The sequence below is a fragment of the Exophiala bonariae genome (assembly GCF_035927105.1).
Source record: "Exophiala bonariae strain CCFEE 5792 chromosome Unknown scaffold_9, whole genome shotgun sequence".
NCBI lineage: Eukaryota > Fungi > Ascomycota > Eurotiomycetes > Chaetothyriales > Herpotrichiellaceae > Exophiala > Exophiala bonariae.
In genome coordinates this window covers 182,947-200,434 of record NW_027042484.1, presented here as the reverse complement: position 1 = coordinate 200,434, position 17,488 = coordinate 182,947, and the positions used below count along the sequence as shown (strand labels likewise).

At 48.5% G+C, this 17,488-nt stretch overlaps 5 protein-coding genes and 1 non-coding gene across 6 annotated transcripts; 2 read left to right on the top strand and 4 right to left on the bottom strand.

The window, feature by feature from the left end:
- Nucleotides 1–21: 21 nt before the first annotated feature.
- LTR84_012906 (uncharacterized protein) lies at nucleotides 22–669 on the bottom strand (the record flags this gene model as incomplete). The annotated part of the gene is made up of 1 exon (XM_064856412.1): nucleotides 22–669. One exon carries the CDS (start codon nucleotides 667–669, stop codon nucleotides 22–24), a length of 648 nt encoding a protein of 215 aa, XP_064707588.1.
- Nucleotides 670–2,687: 2,018 nt separating this feature from the next.
- Nucleotides 2,688–4,526, bottom strand: LTR84_012905 (uncharacterized protein; the record flags this gene model as incomplete). The annotated part of the gene is made up of 1 exon (XM_064856411.1): nucleotides 2,688–4,526. One exon carries the CDS (start codon nucleotides 4,524–4,526, stop codon nucleotides 2,688–2,690), a length of 1,839 nt encoding a protein of 612 aa, XP_064707587.1.
- A 949-nt stretch (nucleotides 4,527–5,475) lies between these two features.
- On the bottom strand, nucleotides 5,476–8,085 carry LTR84_012904 (uncharacterized protein; the record flags this gene model as incomplete). The annotated part of the gene is made up of 1 exon (XM_064856410.1): nucleotides 5,476–8,085. One exon carries the CDS (start codon nucleotides 8,083–8,085, stop codon nucleotides 5,476–5,478), a length of 2,610 nt encoding a protein of 869 aa, XP_064707586.1.
- Nucleotides 8,086–10,635: 2,550 nt separating this feature from the next.
- Nucleotides 10,636–10,717, top strand: LTR84_012903. Its single transcript has one exon. It is a non-coding gene; the product is annotated as a tRNA-Arg (tRNA).
- Nucleotides 10,718–11,244: 527 nt separating this feature from the next.
- LTR84_012902 (uncharacterized protein) lies at nucleotides 11,245–12,454 on the bottom strand (the record flags this gene model as incomplete). Its single annotated transcript, XM_064856409.1, has 2 exons — nucleotides 11,245–11,370; nucleotides 11,420–12,454. 2 exons carry the CDS (start codon nucleotides 12,452–12,454, stop codon nucleotides 11,245–11,247), a joined length of 1,161 nt encoding a protein of 386 aa, XP_064707585.1.
- A 1,133-nt stretch (nucleotides 12,455–13,587) lies between these two features.
- LTR84_012901 (uncharacterized protein) lies at nucleotides 13,588–17,318 on the top strand (the record flags this gene model as incomplete). Its single annotated transcript, XM_064856408.1, has 5 exons — nucleotides 13,588–13,861; nucleotides 13,909–15,071; nucleotides 15,122–15,233; nucleotides 15,281–15,456; nucleotides 16,269–17,318. The coding sequence occupies 5 exons, from the start codon at nucleotides 13,588–13,590 to the stop codon at nucleotides 17,316–17,318; spliced, it is 2,775 nt and encodes a 924-aa protein (XP_064707584.1).
- Nucleotides 17,319–17,488: the final 170 nt, after the last annotated feature.

The window sequence follows — 17,488 nt, the reverse complement described above, 5'->3', positions numbered from 1 at the left end:
GCTGTCTTTGGTGTAAATCTCTCAATGCTGTTTGTCGTAATATTCCGGATATGAGTACGAGTACCCTAAGAGCCATCTCCCAATAATGGAGCCAAAGAAATTCATGAGCAGTCCAGCCAACTTGGCAACCGGTTTTGGCCCTGGTAATGCAAGCACCACATTACCCCTGCGGTTGAACATAAGGACCTGAAAAATACTTCTTGGCACACCGGCATTGCGGCAATCATCACGATAAGTCTGCGTGTTTCTGAAAAAGCATTCGTCACGGTCCTTGTTTTCAGGCCGTAGGACAAATTCGATCAATAGTCTCTCTGTCGTGCTTGCATTTCGAAACGTGTGGAACTCTTGCTTCGGAATGGTAACTACGTCACCCTGTCGTGCGATCTGTCTCTTGTCCTCGAGGTAGAAGATCGCGTCGCCTTCGATGACATGGAAGACCTCTTCTTGATGAGAGTGCCAATGAAGTGGCGGAGTCAATGCACAATTTGGAGGGCTTGGCTTATCGTCTGCAGGGGATTCCGGAATCTCATCTGGCGGGAGAGAGTTGATGACCAGATAGCGGTCCTCATGGGGCCGGAACTGAATGAATGAGCGCCCATTGTCAAATTCTATCTTGTTCAAGTGAACAACACGCGTGCGTGGTGGATGCCTGGCAAGGAAAGATAACATTTTTGTGCGTCAGCGACCAAGGCAAACAGTCCGTGAGTCATGTGCCACCGTGAGATTATTCTTGTTCCATACTAAAAAGATTTTGTTGTGGCAGAAAGCTGTCTTGCAGTTAGAAGTTGCTCTAAGACATCCTTCAAGTCAAGCCTTCCCGCAACCGGAGTCGGGATCGGTCCGAAAATCTTATTTCTCAGACATCGGAGGTCAGCCCCTATGCTCCCTAATAAATTGACATCACGCAGCCTTTTGGATGTCGGGTTGGCACCCATGCAAACCCATTCTTTTTCGAAAGGGGTTCGGGTGAATCACAGCATCCAATGTTTCAAGAAGCAACCCGTTGACAACAACAACAACAACAACAACAACAACCAATGTGTGGATCTTGCATGGCCCTTCATCTGGAGAAGTTGGAAGCAGTATTTCCATCGCCCAAAGTGTTAGCATGTACACAGATGGCAAGGATTCAACGCTGGCATACAACTTGATCTGATAGTCCTCGAAATTCTCAATCATGGTATTGAAGACTGTCGCAAGATCATCTTTGCGCATAACAAATGAGGCAGAAATGGGTGCATGCGGGTTTACGTGTCTCATCGAAGTTGGCAAAGTTCCAAATTTAGATACATCAGCCTTCTTCAAGTTCAATGCATGTTTGGAACGTATTTGGAAGTAGATTCGAGGTTCGCAGTGTCTTGACCTGTTGAGTGCACGTGGCAAAGCCCTATCCCTCAGCAGTCCGGTTGTACCAATTACGCTGTGCTGGGAGAGCAAGGCCTACTCAAACATCAAGCTCTACCAAGGACCTTCACCCATCATACTATACTGGAACTCCCCAGGTGCTGTATACATGGAATGCCTTGATGATATCTCACCACACGTAGTCTACACCGGCCCAGAAGGTAATCTTCGCGACATATGGTATGCCAAAAAGGTAAACTTACCTCAATTTCAAATGCGATCAGATACTCAGATTGCACAAGAGCTGTTGGCCCTGTACCAGGCTCGACGCCCAGGAATGGTGTGCCTCCATGAGGACATTGTGAACGAGTCAATCAAAGTCTATCGCGCATGGGTAGCAAATGGAGGCTACACCGTCGATAGCGATCCAGATCTTGGAACATCGGTCGCGGCTGCTACTGATGAGGCTCGAGCCCTACAAGATGAACCTGGAGAAATGACAACAGAGCCTGAACAGTTCGAGGCCGAAGCCAGTAGAGACTTTCACGGATTGAGAACGGAAGCAGAAACATGGCCCGAGGTTGCCCAGAACGCTCTTGAAGAATACACAAATGCAGCCAATGGCGGTGTGTTGACAGTCTCCAGATTCTTGATCTACAATGCGGCCTGGCAAAAGCTATCAATGGAGCAGAAGATGAATATTCTCAGACATTGGAATCTACAACAAGAAGCGGCGAGATTGACGGACGATGTGGATCGGGCCATTGCTGCGGGTGTCACGAATGGAGCTGTAGAGTCGTCGGGTAAATCAGAACGCCACTCTTCTGAATCGTCTAAGAGCTTTGAATAGACTTTCTTATGAGCGACATGGCGCGAAATTGAGGCCGGTGGATAGGAAATGACCATCGGCGATTCTAAAGACTCTATGGTTCGAATTGAGACCCCGGAGATTAACTCGACGGATGATGAATGAGTATGCAACTTGGCTACATGCACATCATTTTCTGATTGCTTGTATTAATCGAGAATGGACGGCAGAAAGGACTATCATGGTGTATGAACTGCTTCAGAGATCAATTCAAGTGGCCTTCGCATGGTACCCAAGCAGAAGGCGTCAGTATCAAGTGGGGAGAGTATTCAATTAGAAAATGCCCAAAAATGTTGATGCACACAGACACTATTCTGCTTGATCATTTAAATCTTGTTAGTTTATCAATCCTGAGGAAAGGATCGGAAAGCTTAGACTTGTGCTTAATGTCCCGCAAAAACACGGCATCCACAGATGACAAAGGCAGCAATGCGGTAACGTCCTTTCACATTTACTGAACCACGAACCCTCCAAATTACCGACCATATACAGTCGCGAAGCGGTCTATTATATACTGCATGCCTTCAGCACGGTAGTAGTCCGGCTGAACATATACAAGGTCGGTTGCATTGACATCGAAAACCAGATTCGCTTGATCATCTTCGGTATATACTGGCCACTGGACACTCGTTGCTAATGGCCAGAGGTAAGATTCTCGACGTGAAAATTCATCTGCAAAGGGAAGAAACTTACCATCATTATAATTAGGATCAGTGTCGACGATGAAACTCACCCACATGCGCGACATGATGTTGGCCAGGTCATAAAAACTTGGCGGTTGGCCCTCGAATGGATTTACCGCCACAGCATTCTCATACCCGATCCCATTTGTGTTGTCAAATACAAAAGAAACCTCCTGAAAGTGGGTTGACCCTATAGCAAGCGGAACTCCATTCACTCGTACGTTGAAGTCGTAGCTGAAGGAAGTGACGTTGTTTTTGGCCCAGGAGTGAGATGCGAGTCTGCGGGGGCCGTGCATAAGAAGGTCACCTTTGTAAGCGGCTGATCGCTTCCACTGACTGCCTAATGACGCGAACATGCCTGATGGGCGACCGACAAGTGTAGCGGGTATGCCAATTGCTGGAATGTCTGGGTACAACGCGGCAATCGTTCGAGCAGTGGCATTGTCAACACCCCTTGCCATCACACTGGCGACAAACTGCTCCGTTGTATTGATTCCCCGGATTCCGAACGCAGTGCCTTCGTCGAAGTTTGCACCATGGAGCAGAGGAACTTTGACAAATGCGCCGTTCAACAAGTTTTGGGTTCCAGAGTTCTGGAGGAAGTCGCCGTCGATCTGCCCTCCCCAAAAGGGAACTTGTGCTGTGACACTGCTGTTGAACACGGCGCTGAGAGCATCCGCTGGCACGTCTCGAAGGCATGCCAGTGTATCTGAAGCATCACTGCAATTGGTGGCTCGAGTGATGTTGTTGTAATAGGCGTCCCAGTCTTCAGGAGAAGGATAACGACCACTCGAAACCATACCACCACTTTCTTGGATCGCGCTTCGGAATAGTCCGTCGTCTCGGCCTCCGTACGCCATTAACTGAGCTCCAACACTCCATGCGCCAGCAGACTCGCCCCAGATAGTCACCTTAGTGGGATCCCCGCCGAAAGAAGCAATATTCTCTTGGATCCAATGTAATGCCAGTCGCTGGTCTTTATAACCCAAATTGGTTGCGCCGGCTTTCAGAACTTCCGTTCCGAAGATGAACCCGAAAGCTTGAAGGCGATAGTTGAGACTGACAAAGATGAAAGGTTTTCCCATATCAACTGATTGTTTAACGATGAAGCTTGCATTATAACGAGGGTCACGACTGCTTCCCATGAATGCTCCACCACCGTGAATCCAGACACCGACTGGGAGTTGAGCTCCATCCGCCACGCCCGCCGGGCGAACAACGTTGAGAGTCAAGCAGTCTTCGCTAACAGGATTCCCCAACACCCAGTCGTCACTGCCATATCCATAACAAGCCAAAGAATACTCGTTCGCATTCTTAGACTCCGTCCAGGTCGTGTTCAAAGATTGCGGATTCCGGAATCGAAGATCTCCAACCGGTGGCTGCGCGAAAGGCATCCCCAGGAAAAAGTCCTGGTTGTATTCTTGGTTGTAAACCCCCTCGTAGGTGCCATTCTTGACCTGAACTGAAGGCGCTGTGGCTGACCAGTTCACCACTCCGCAATTCACCAATTGAGTGGAAAGCAGGGTTCCTAGAAAGAACCTGCGAAATGATGGAAAATGATGGTCTGCCATTTCGACTATCGTATCTACCACAGTTCTGTAGGTATTTTCAAGAAGCATGCCGGTCGCCATCGCCGAGGATTGCCCATATATATCGACTACTTGGTGATGTAAGGTCGGCTCGATGGATTTAGTCATAAAGCGATTGCCTTCTGAATGCCGATCTACTCCAGTCCTGGGGCTCCCACATTAGGCAGCTAGCTAATAGTGGGTATCATACATCAATGTGACCTTTACAAGTTCAAGTGAATGCGGAGAAATGATAAACACCTCATCCATGTCGATACGTTCCGTCCACGAACTCAGTGTCTGCAAATGCCGATCTCGTGCGAATGCTGGCCGAGGTTGAAAGGTTCAAGTGCGGGCAAATTGTGGGTCTGGGTTTTTGTCCTGGTAATTTTTTCTCCGTCGTCAACCCCAGTCCATCATGCAGATCAATTCACCAACCCCACAGCCGGACATGTTTCTCGATTCATACTCGTTACGAGACCAAGTACTGCAACTGACAAGCTACTCCAAGCCTTGTATCCACGGTCGCACCGGGATGGCTCTATTCTACCTCGAACGAAAACAACTGCCGAGCAGTGTCCATGGCCAGATCCAGCCTGGTGACGTGTTAACTAGCTGTCACCCGAGGGTCACTCTTCGTTTTCCTGCCCACATAATATCCATACTTTTCTATGCTACAGGCATGGACAGACAAATGCCCACTTGGAGGATATCACTGGTGATAGGCACGCGAGAAAGATGTACAGACGTAGGACCGAAGTATCAAGTGTCATTATTCGACGTATTGACATCGGACGATGCTGCGTGGGGTATTTTGAGCAATCTTGGATGCAGTGCGACATGCTTTATCCTGAAAGTCGCCAGCATCTGAATTATCTAGATGTGCATAGCGGGCTCGAAATTCTCCATCTATAAAGAAGCGCATTGAAGTCAAAGAAGTGCATCATGATTACCTGACGAACCAAATGCCTCCCGCGACCCTGATGATGGCTATCCAATCCGAAGAGATGGCTCACGGCTCAGGGGTTGTTGCACTTGGTGCACTCACAGTCTTCTCCCGCAAGACAAACATGTCACCATGCCATCCATATGCCCTACACAATCTCCTACCATGTCTGCGTGCACTGTGAAAAGGTATCTTGTTAGCCTTGGCTGGAGAATGTGGCTCGTGGAATTGAATGCTTCGCTCGACATCCAAGTTGTCAGGGGTAAAGTGCCAAATCGAACCATACAATTTCTCTGAACCAAACCCCACGGAGGTCATGGCGTGGATGAAATCTTTCCAAAGCACTTCGCCTGGTGTGTTGTTGAGTAAGGGTGTGAAGAAAAGCGTCCGAAACACTTTGAGCGCAAGGGCATCCACAGTGAATTTCAATCGGGATTCGGGTCGCTCTGTCTTAACATCAGGATTCAGATCGACGCTCAAGGTTGAGGGCGATCCTCTAGTTTTGGTTTTGGTCTTCGACGACAAGGTTTTGTTGCTGTTGTTACACAATGTTTGTGAAGTTCGTAACTCGAGCTGAGAGTATAGCTCCGAGAGGGGCATCAATGAAGTTTGTGAGTTGAAATCTGAAGAAGTTTCGATAGATTCACCAGGGTCAATCCACTCAGGGGTTCGCTGTAGGAGGCGTGGTTGAGTAAGAAAATCTTTGACTGCGGTTCCTGCAAGACCCCCAACTTCTTTGTTCATGAATCTGTCAAGAGCAGACCAGAAGGCGTCCAAGTTGGCTTCTGACTGTCGTAATAGTTTTGTATTGTCCTCCGTCTCGCACTTCCAAAGAGGGTAATCAAATTTGCCCTTCTTCGGAATACCCAATTGTACTATTCTCTTCCACTCCGGGCCTGACTTGTGCATCACGTCTACCATATCTTCCCATATCGCGGCAGCCTTGTTCCATTCATCATATGCTGCCTCGTTGTGCTCCTCCATAACAGAATCGTAGCTTTCCGCCCACGTGTGGCAAATGTCGACCTGTTTCAGGCATTCGCAAATGATCGCCAGATGTCCGATTATGCCCCCGATGAACCCAGTAATCATGTCCCTCGCACGCGGCTCTTTTTCGATCAATCTCTGCAGTTCATCAACAACCAGCGGCATCCGAAGTAGACCAAGGGTGTCACCATTATCCGCCAATGTTTTTAGAAGGAAGAGTAGTTGAGCCTCAATGGATCCTAGCATGGATGTTCTGGTCTCTGCACGTATTGGAGCCTGTGAAGCTTTGATGGATTCACGAACGTGGAGTGAGCGGAACGGAATAGAGCCAGCCACAAACATCTGTAGCATCCTGAGTGGGGTCTGGGCCGCGTAGGTTAGGTACGCGCGAAATCTGATCAGGGTGTAGAAGTAATCCTCAGAAGGCTTTCTGTTTGAAATGCGAGGGGAAGATGATCCTAGCTGCATATCGTGGAGGGATTGTGCCACTTGTGCCAATTTGGATAGATTATTAAGCTTCATATAGGGAAACAGGACAATATCGATGATCACTGTTTCCCAAAACAGTTCCATGTGTTGTGGATGTAAGACCGGATGCTTCTTGCCATTTGCGTCCAAGATCATTTCCGTGCGATGTTCTTTGAGCTCTAACATGAAATGGAGAAAAAATCCAGGATCCTCACGGAGCGACCACAAATGGTCTTGCGCAGAGACAGTTGCGGCAGAGAGTAGAGCTGCTAACCTTGACATATCTGGAAGAGATGGAGGAAGACAGTATGGTGTTTCTTGTGCCATGATCGAGAGTGAAGCATGTCCGGTAATCAATCTTTGGGATACGGATGGGGGTTCCGGTTGTATTGGGTAAGAATGGCTTGTCAGCAAATCAACGGGTATGTCATGTAGAATAAGAGTGCAACACTCAACAAGAAATCTCATCAGTCGTTCTTGGGCTTCCAGTACCACAAGTGCCTCACTCGGGTCAAATTGCGTCAAGATCTTATCCCAATCAGGAGCATCAGGAAGACCACCGTGGAGAAGAAGTTTACCATAGTCCTGGTCCTTCTTTCGATCTGAGATCCCGTTGAGGGTAACGAGATGCGTAGGCAAGAAAACAGGGGTAATAGTTCCCAGCATCCTTCCCAGAGAAGCCGTCTCCAGGTCTGCAACGGCGAATCGACTTGGATGGTTCCTAGATCGATAGTTCAGTAGCAAAAGCAATGCTCTCGGCCTGATGAGATCCTCCTGGTTGAGATAAGGCCAGATGAAGGCGTCTCTGGACTCAGGCCCGGCCTTCATCCGATGCGCAAGGAAGTCGGGACGATGTGAAGCAGGAAGACCTGGCCATGCACTGAGCATGATTTTCAACCTCTGTTTGTTTGTCTTCTTCGTCCATCTCTTTTGAATCGTGAGCTCGTGGCGATCAACAATGGCGCGCAAGGTATCCAGATGCCGGAAGATGGCTGACGATCGCTTCCCAAGTAGTCGTCGCATATATCCGGGAGACACCTCTTTTGGTTTAGCAAGTGTCCTCCCGCAGGACTTAAGATAGCGAGAAAGAGCTTTGAGGCTTGCAATCATCTCCCTCTGCCGGTCCTTTGGCAAGCTTTCTAGTGGATTTCCCGGAAGATACATCTTGGTCAAGTCAGGAAGGGGACTGTCATCTTCAAAGCAGGTGACTACGCCTTCCATGGTGTGAATTCCCCAACAACATGTGAGTGACCGTTCAGATCGGACGCGTAGTGAGCGATGACCTCGATGGGAATTACTAAGTCAAGTTTGTGTTGCTTCTAGGATCACTGCCATGTCGATTGATATCTTGGCACTGCCTCTGATTCGTTGAACTTGGGGCTTGATTGAGGAATAGCCAATACGATTCGCCGATCCTCAGCCTTATTCCCTGGCTAGTAGTCCCTAGTTTTAGCAATGTCCCTGACAACAATGTCGTTCAAGCATGCAGCAGCAGAAGACTATCTAACTCTCACCTCGCTGATGCCTTTAAATTTATAATGAAGCTGTCAGGTCGGACTACAGTGCACCACAAATTACCCAAGTCTTGTACGTTCCACAGCGCGCTCGTATCAAACTCTTGAAAGATATACTCGAGGCACAACAGGGCGAACTAGGGAGTGAAAACTGATGACTCTAAAAAGGGTTCAAGTACCCAGTAACTACTGCAAAGAGTCATGCTTATGAATGGAAGATTGAATAGTCCCACTGGCTTTCTTTGTGTCCAAGTCGTAAGTGATTAGAGCAAGAGTATGAGAAGTGGGGTCTTGCTCCCAGCCCAAAGACTGACTGGAAACCTGGATTGAGAAATCTCCCTGAATGGATCGTTGAATGGATTACGTGGTCGCTTGTAGTCCAGTGTTCGAAGCATGGTGTTGAGCACGGTTTTGGCTTGTATGTCGTGGTCCCTGAATTAGTTAGTTGCATGTCATACCAACCACCAAGGCTTTGTAATGGGATGAAGACATACTGGTCCAGACGAAACCCTCGGACGACATCAAATACAGGTTTCCAGGCGGCATCATCATTCAACAGTGAACATGATTTGGCGATCTCTAGTTGGTGGTTATCATCAAAGAAGTTCGTATTGGTTCCCACTACATTCATGAAACTCTGTACCATGACTTGAAAATTCAATGCCCCATTGACGTCAGTTTGGGTCATAGAGCTTAGGCACCATCCGAGCGAAGTCAAAGGTGGCAATGTCGTCAAGCCGAAATGAAAAGTAGACCAGAAAGGTGGTGCAATGCGCCAATGAACTGAGCGGGCAAGCCGTGAAAGAAAAAATCAAAGGTAGAAGAAATCATTCATGCGAGACTAGTCACATGTTGAGACAGTGAAAGTTCACATGTCACTTGATCACTCCCTCGCGGATATGACTCTTCACAGCTGAGCAAATCAACCCGAACATGTGCTAATCGAGTACGAGCATAGTTGTTTGCATGTAAGTGAAGTAGGTTACCCAATCACGCAGGCTTTTGCGTTGTTGGTGGTTTGGGATGTCCCAGAAAGCGGATGATAGTATAGGAAGCAACGTTTCTCGAAGCATTTTTCATGCAGGAACATGATAATAGTAACCGCCGCCACATTGCATAATTGCTCTCGCTGTGTCCTAGTCTTCATTGGCCTTCTTGACGACTGGTTCGTTTATATCCTCGATCATCTTCTCATCAGGCTTTCGGTTGGGCGACATTGTCGGTTGTGCTTCAGTATCTCATCGATAGCATTACCGATATTTTCTCCCCTCTTTTGTCGATGGTGCCAGAGTACTCTCCAGCAAGACTCTTACTCTCCTTTCTACCGATATCGTCACTCATCTTCGCATTGATTGTGCCATGGAACTCCTCGGCGGCAACACTCTCAATCTTCCCATCTTGTCGCTCTTCGAATCGTTGATGGTGCCAGGGTATTCAACACTAGCACTCACGTATTCTTCTTGCCAATCTTTTCCCTCGTCTTCTTATTGATGGCGCCGGCGAACTCCCCGGAGCGAAACTCTCGATCTTCTTACCGATCCCTCCACCGATCTCCCTATCAAACGAGGTCTTCAGGCACTTTGATCGATATTCCAGCAATATGCACATCGACAACCAGGTGTACCTCTCCGTCGAATGCTTCATCGATGTCCTCAGATTTTATGCCCAGTACTAACCTAGCAAAAACCTTTCCTCAAACGATCATGATCCAAGTTTTGACATGGATGAGCATCGAACTCGCCACCCATCGACGAGCCGATCTTAGGCCAATGTCCCCTCAAACATTGCTCAGATCCGGCTGGAAATGCTTCTCGACGCTTGGGTGGTTGGATATTTGCATGGAGACCTGTTTGTGACTTGGTCTCACACCCATGGGCCTGGCTGGTCAGGTAGAGAAATGCTATTGATATCAGCCGATCTGATGAAGGTATGCTAGAGTCCTGAGCTGCAAGATGGTCCAGCATACATAGGTAGTGCCATAGAAACCTCATTTGTGACGTTGTTCGTAAGCCTGGCAATATCGTAGCATATTTTGGCCATATGGGGTTGTCCCTGGGTTCCACCTGTGATTTTTCTTGTGGTTCCACTGTCCCACCTGTGGTTACAATGCCTTCGGGCGCTTCCGATAGATCGGCAGACCCTCCGTTGCCACCGGTGCCTTTTCACTCCCCCACCAAAAATTGAGTTTATAATCCATTTTCATCCAATTTCGCTCAAAATACCTCACACAGCATCCTCCGACCTCAATAGAGGCCAGGGCCTAGTGGCCTAATGGTTAAGGCGCCAGTTTTCGGTATAGAATCCACTGGAGATTGGGAGTTCGAATCTTCCCTGGGTCGACGAAATTTCTTTTTTGTCATTTTTGGACATTTTTGACCGCTTTTTTGTGCCCCACCAGTATCTGGGGAGAATTATTTTTGGCTCTTGTGCGTTGGAGAGTGAGGTTGCGCCAGGGAAGGGTGCAAACGGCGTGAGGGAGTGTTCCAAGGGCATATCGGCCATTCGGGCATTTTGGGTCCTCCGGAGGACTCCTTGGCGGCCCCATTGGGAGCCTCGGATAAGAGCAACCTCGGAAGTCAATGTCTGAACCTTCAGGATGACCAGGATTGCGTGTTTGACCATTGAATATCGACACATGAGTTTTGGGAGAAGTTGGTATTCAGGGGTCAGGGGTCAGGTAACGGTGGCAGCGACGGCGAGGCTGAGCAACAACATCACCGGTAGATTTCACTGAAAACACACACAGAGCATGATGGTATTCAAGAAAGCCCATGGTGATAGAACTCTGCAGCAACAAAGAGTTCTCTGGGGAGACAATTGTTGTTCGAAATTTCATGTGATATTGGTTATAGTATATATACATCGGTCAATGCGCAGAGATCGACGGCAGCTGAGACTGGACTGCATTGGATTTCTCAGCGGCCTCCTTTGCAGCGAACCTCGCTGCTTCGTCTGCCTCCCTTTCATGAATTTGCTTCAGCAGATCAGGGTACTGAGCCATAAGCGTTAGTGACGAAAGACGACTGGGAAATAGAACTTACCCAGCGCTCTCCAACATCAGGATGACTCTTTATCCGGTTCATCAGAGTTGCTTCTCCAAGGCGTGACCACATGCCTTTGATGAAAGTGAACTCAATATCATCAAGTCGCTGACCACCTCGCTTTTCGAGGACATCTGCGCGGAGCTTCTTCACCGATTCAGGCACATCCATACTTTCGAAAGTGGCATCGTAGCTAACACCCTGGAAGAAAGGTATACTATACCTTGCGCCTGTTCCCCGTGGGGGACTTTGCACTCGATGTGTCGTAGACTGGCAAACACCCTGGGTCAAAGCTTCCATTCCTTGCCCAATGGCAACCACCAAGGTACCGTCGATGGGCGGGCAATCGATCCAGTCACCATCTCCATTCTGCACTTGCAAACCTCGGTGATGACTGGCTTGCAGAAGATAACTCGTCAGCATACTATCCTTGTGAGGACCAACGCCTTGCGCCTCGCCCTCGACGCCAAGCTCTTCCAGGTCCGGGTACTTCACAATCTTCAACTTATGCTGCTGAGCCTCGTCGAAAAATTGGGCGAATGCGTCCTTGGGTAGGCCGATGGCTTCAGCACAAAGGCTGGTAAACTCCATGCTCATGTCTCCCATGCGCTTCATATAATCCTCATAAGCCGCACGAAAGCGAGGAAGAGCATTTTCGTCCGGCCATTGATTCGGAGCCAGAAGATTTCTGTAAAGCGGATCATTTGGACCGGGGATTGGATGGCTGGTCGAGAGGTCAATTTGTTCGCGCCAATCTATTTTGAATCGGGTGATCTCCATTCCGAGTTTGTTGTAGCCGAGGAAAGATGGGGCATTTTTCATCTCAATCTCGAGCTTCTTCTCCTCCGGCAAGGAGAAGAAGGCCTTACCGAGATGAATGACCTCGTCGATGAGTTCCTGGGGTATGCCGGTGTTTTTGATGTAAAGAAATCCAACCTCCAGAAGGGCATGCCGTAAATCGAGCAAGAGCTGTGGTTTGGTTTTGGCATCACGGGCAAGTGAAAGATCCAGAATGGGAATGCTGGAGAACGACATCTTGCGGCTTTGGACGAGACGTTGCTAACAAATTTGCCGAAGATTGTTCAACAATGCCGGTGAGAACGCAGGAGAATAAGAAGAGAACGATCCGGCGTACGAGTTCGTGTATCTCGAATCATGATCACGCAATCATACGCCCGGTGCAAGGGCGAACTGCGGGGATATCCATCTCTTACCTAAAGCTTGGTTTTGGAGTTGAGTGGCGGAAAGTTATCTCTCACGCCACTCTGTATTGCCAGTTCTGATTATTGTTTGGGAAAAGACACATTCACGCTACTGATCGATACGAGATTTTCGATTGTGGTCACTGCAAGAACAACAACAAGCTGGCGAGGCTACGAGGCTACGAGGCTGAGGAGTTGCCGGCAGATTTATTTTCCGGGTCAACATGATGATGCGCGACAAGAGCACTTCCATCCTCAAAAAAGACTACATTCATGAATCATTCTACTCGTCCAGTTAGTGACCTGTAGAAGAGCCATGTCTATAACCCAAAACTTCTTAGGAGCGTTGGGATTTGAAGCGATTTGGGAATAACTCTGCCTGTCTCTGGCGTAGAACGTGGTGATGCGCACCAGGATATGTACCATCTCAGTCGGACTTCTCTATCGTCGGTCGAAATACGGGAGAGATGAGCTTCGCGATATGAACTTCATCCAATCGGTCAGCGTTCCATTGCCGTTGTTGCGCGGGTTAAGGTGTCAATATTTGAGAGGGAAGCATTGTTTGCGAGACCTTGGATCCTTTCGGGGTTGGACACGTGTGTCCAATGCCTGAGCCATAGCCTAAGGCAAACCGGCTGAGGGAGACGTTGGCACCTAAACAGCCCATGACTTGTGGTGCAGGTAACCCCCAAAAATCTGGCGACAGCCATAGCCGAGGGAATGGTAAACGGGGCCTCGGGCTTTGCTCTAAGCTTCTACCGTGCCAGTCATCCGTGAGCCGTCCATTCTCTCCGCATCTTGCATACTCCGAACATGTCTAGAAGTCTACATGTCCCTGCGTATAAATCATTGAGCTGTGCCACCTTTCTAATTCCCCCGAACTTTATATGATCTACCCTGTGTGCCACAAGTCGGAGACCTCAATAATGACCACTTGAGCCATCGTTCCCAATCACTTTCGTCAAAATGAAGCAAGTGTTGCGGCTGCGACCAGCCGCCTCCAACTTTTTACAAAGTATTGAGAGATCTCAACCGCGACAATTCTGCGCCACCCGATCCTTCCACAACTCTACTGCCTGGTTACAAGAGAAGGATGCAGACGAGAAACCTTCCTTCAGAGGTCAACTATACCAAAGTACATCAGATCGATTGCAACGAGAACGAGCCGACCAAGCGCGATACATCAAAGATGCTGAGGCCTCCAACCCCGGCCAGGGGAGAACTCTTGCGCTCAGCATTGGTAAGTTGAATTGAATCGATACAATGCTCGGTCTCTGATGTTTCCAGTGATTCTATCCGTCGCTGGAGTTGCCTATGTGCTAGGTACACGCTCCGAAAAGGCAGTCGATACCTCTTCCACTACCTCTCTAACCCGAGCACTCAAACCTCAACACGATACACGAACCTCCGTATTACAAGCTGCCTGGACTGATCTAGCTCTGATTGTTGGAAAAGAACATGTCTCAACGGTTTCAGGTGATCTCGATGCTCATTCAGGATCCGAATGGTCTTCCTATGCTGTCAAGCCCAATGAGAGGCCTTTTGCCATTGTCTATCCCGCTAGCACGGAAGAGGTCTCGAAGGTGATGAAGATGTGCCACGATCGAAAAATACCTGTTACTGCCCTGTCTGGAGGTACGAGTCTAGAAGGCCATTTTGCTCCAACAAGAGGAGGTATCTGTATCGATCTGGGCAGAATGGACAAGATTCTCAAATTCCATCCCGAAGATTTGGATATTGTGGTACAGCCGGCTCTTGGATGGGAAGACCTGAACGAAGATCTAGCCGAACATGGTATGTTCTTTCCACCTGACCCAGGCCCAGGTGCGAAAATCGGTGGCATGGTTGGTACCGGTTGTTCAGGTACAAATGCCTATCGGTATGGAACTATGCGCGACTGGGTTGTTTCCCTCACAGTGGTCCTGGCCGATGGTACAGTCATTAAAACTCGTCGACGACCAAGGAAATCAAGTGCTGGTTATAATTTGACCCAAATGTTTATTGGTAGTGAAGGCACTCTAGGCATTGTCACCGAAGCCACCTTGAAGGTCACAGTTTTGCCCAAGAGTCAAAACGTCGCGGTTGCTACCTTTCCCACAATTCACGCGGCTGCTGATTGTGTTGCTAAAGTGGTTGGTGAAGGCATTCAAGTCGCTGGTATGGAGATCCTAGATGATGTGCAAATGAGATGTATCAACAAGAGTGGAACTACAAGTCGACAATGGCAAGAAGCACCCACGCTATTCTTCAAGTTTGCTGGAACGCCAGATGGGATCAAAGAACAAATCCAAACGGTTCAAAAAATTGCCAAGTCAGCCAAAAACGAAAAGTTCGAATTTGCCCGAAATAATGATGAAGCCTTGGAGCTTTGGAGTGCTCGGAAAGAGGCATTGTGGAGTGTGATGGCCATGAAGAGGGATGCGAACGACCATGTCTGGACCACCGATGTTGTAAGTTACACAGTATTCGGGAACTCACATTGGAAACTAACAAATTTCAGGCCGTCCCGATCAGCAGATTGGCCGATATCATCCAAGAAACACGCGATGATGTTGCCAAAAATGGGCTCCTTGGTGGAATATGTGGCCATGTTGGTGACGGCAATTTCCATAGTGAGTTCTACAGAGTGGGTGCCAGAATCACTACTAACCTCGATCAGCCATTCTTTTGTACAATGACACCGAGAAGAAGGTTGCTGAAGAGGTTGTTCATCGGATGTGCAAACGGGCCATTGAGATGGAAGGCACAGTAACCGGGGAACATGGTGTTGGCTTGAAGAAACGAGAATTCCTGATCGAAGAACTCGGAGAGGACACTATAAATGCGATGCGCAAGGTACGTTACAATCACAGATACTAGATCACCAACATATGCTGACTTTCTGCATAGCTCAAACAAGCATTCGATCCCTTGGGAATTCTCAACTGTGACAAGATCGTTCATCTCGAAGCAGGTCACTAAAGCAATAAAGGAACAACTTTCGGCAATTTCACATCCCAGGGTGCAGCTTCTTAGCGCTACAAACGTCTTGCATCAACAATATTCATGACTACCACCCCCGTTGTATATATACATCCAGTGAGTTACATATACGTGGTGCATCTACAGAGGGAAAGATCGGGAATGGAGACCGAGAAATGCCGAGATGAGTCGCGCCTGCCAGTACAACTCAACCCCGCACTTGCAAGTTGGGAAGGCACGGCGTATCGCGTGGCGACGCGACTGTGACGTGTTTAGGCTAAAATACGCATTCCATGGCGTGGGATATGTTTTTGTCTATTCTCCGGTGGGCAGCTATCGAAAGGGAACATCACTCACATGGCAATATAGATCAAGCTAAGGCCATCATGATCAAATCGTTCGGATTACCTACAGAGGAAGTCCATCCGACACTCCTCATCAATTATTTACTTGGCCTGTCGTAGGTGAAAGGATTAATACCAGGGTCAAGATCCAAGGGTCAAAGTATCTTGATCTCATCCTTGTCTACCCCTCATTAGGTGGTTACGTGCATCACATACTGCCTCTTAGACCATTCTTTTGCTTTGTCTCAATTGTCGGAATAGGATCAAAATCATGGCTTCAGAAACACAAACCCGAGTAAGTCCGTAGCTTTCATCCACAACGGTCCTACTAACTCCCAATAGGAGAACAACTCCTTCGTCCTCCGTGGTATCAAGGACGTTTTCTTCGAAGATCGCCCTGTGCCAAAACTCTCGAACCCTCACGATGTCCTTCTGCAAGTCAACTTCACTGGCATTTGTGGCTCCGATGTCCATTACTGGCAGCACGGACGGATAGGACACTATGTGGTCAACGATCCCATGGTGCTCGGACACGAGTCCGCAGGCACTGTCCTAGAAGTCGGCACAGAGGTCAAGTCCTTAAAGAAGGGAGATCGTGTTGCCATGGAGCCTGGAGTACCTTGCCGGCGTTGCATCCGTTGCAAGGAAGGAAAATATAATCTATGCTTCGAAATGGCTTTTGCTGCGACCCCACCATATGACGGCACGTTGGCCAAATATTATGTTCTACCTGAAGATTTCTGCTATAAACTTCCCGATCATGTTTCGCTGGAAGAAGGTGCTCTGTTTGAACCACTGGCTGTCGGAGTTCACATCACAAAGCAGGCAGGCGTCAAGCAAGGAGACACAGTAATCGTGTTCGGTGCCGGCCCGGTCGGATTACTCTGTGCTGCTGTTTCACGGGCATTTGGAGCCAAGAAAGTCATCGCAGTTGATATCAATGAAGAGCGTCTCGACTTCGCCAAATCTTTTGTCGCCGATGCCACTTTCGTTCCGTCGAAGGTTTCTGCGCAGGAGAACGCTCAACGGTTAAAGGATGAACACGACCTCGGCCAAGGTGCTGATGTCGCGATCGATGCCAGTGGTGCTGAACCTAGTGTTCAAACGGCAATTCACGCAGTTCGAAACGGCGGTACTTACGTCCAAGGTGGTATGGGACGAGACGAGATCACTTTCCCGATCATGGCTGCATGTACCAAGGAATTGACCATCCGGGGAAGTTTCAGATACGCCAGCGGTGACTATCAAGTGGCATTGGATCTTGTCAGCAGTGGGAAGATTGATGTCAAGAAGTTGATTAGTAGGAAAGTCGGTTTCGATGAGGCTGTCCAGGCTTTCGAGGATGTCAAGGCAGGCAAGGCCATCAAGGTCTTGATTGAAGGCCCAAAGTAAATTCTCTTAGCAACAACCTTGGTGTCTTTACTTCTTTCCACAATATCGCGTCATGAGAAATACTGGTTCATAACGTGCCGTTGACTACCTAGGTACTACCCGAATTCGATTCGAAACACATTAATGGCAGATTCCCAATCGTGCTACCAAGATCTTCGACTTCGTCCGAC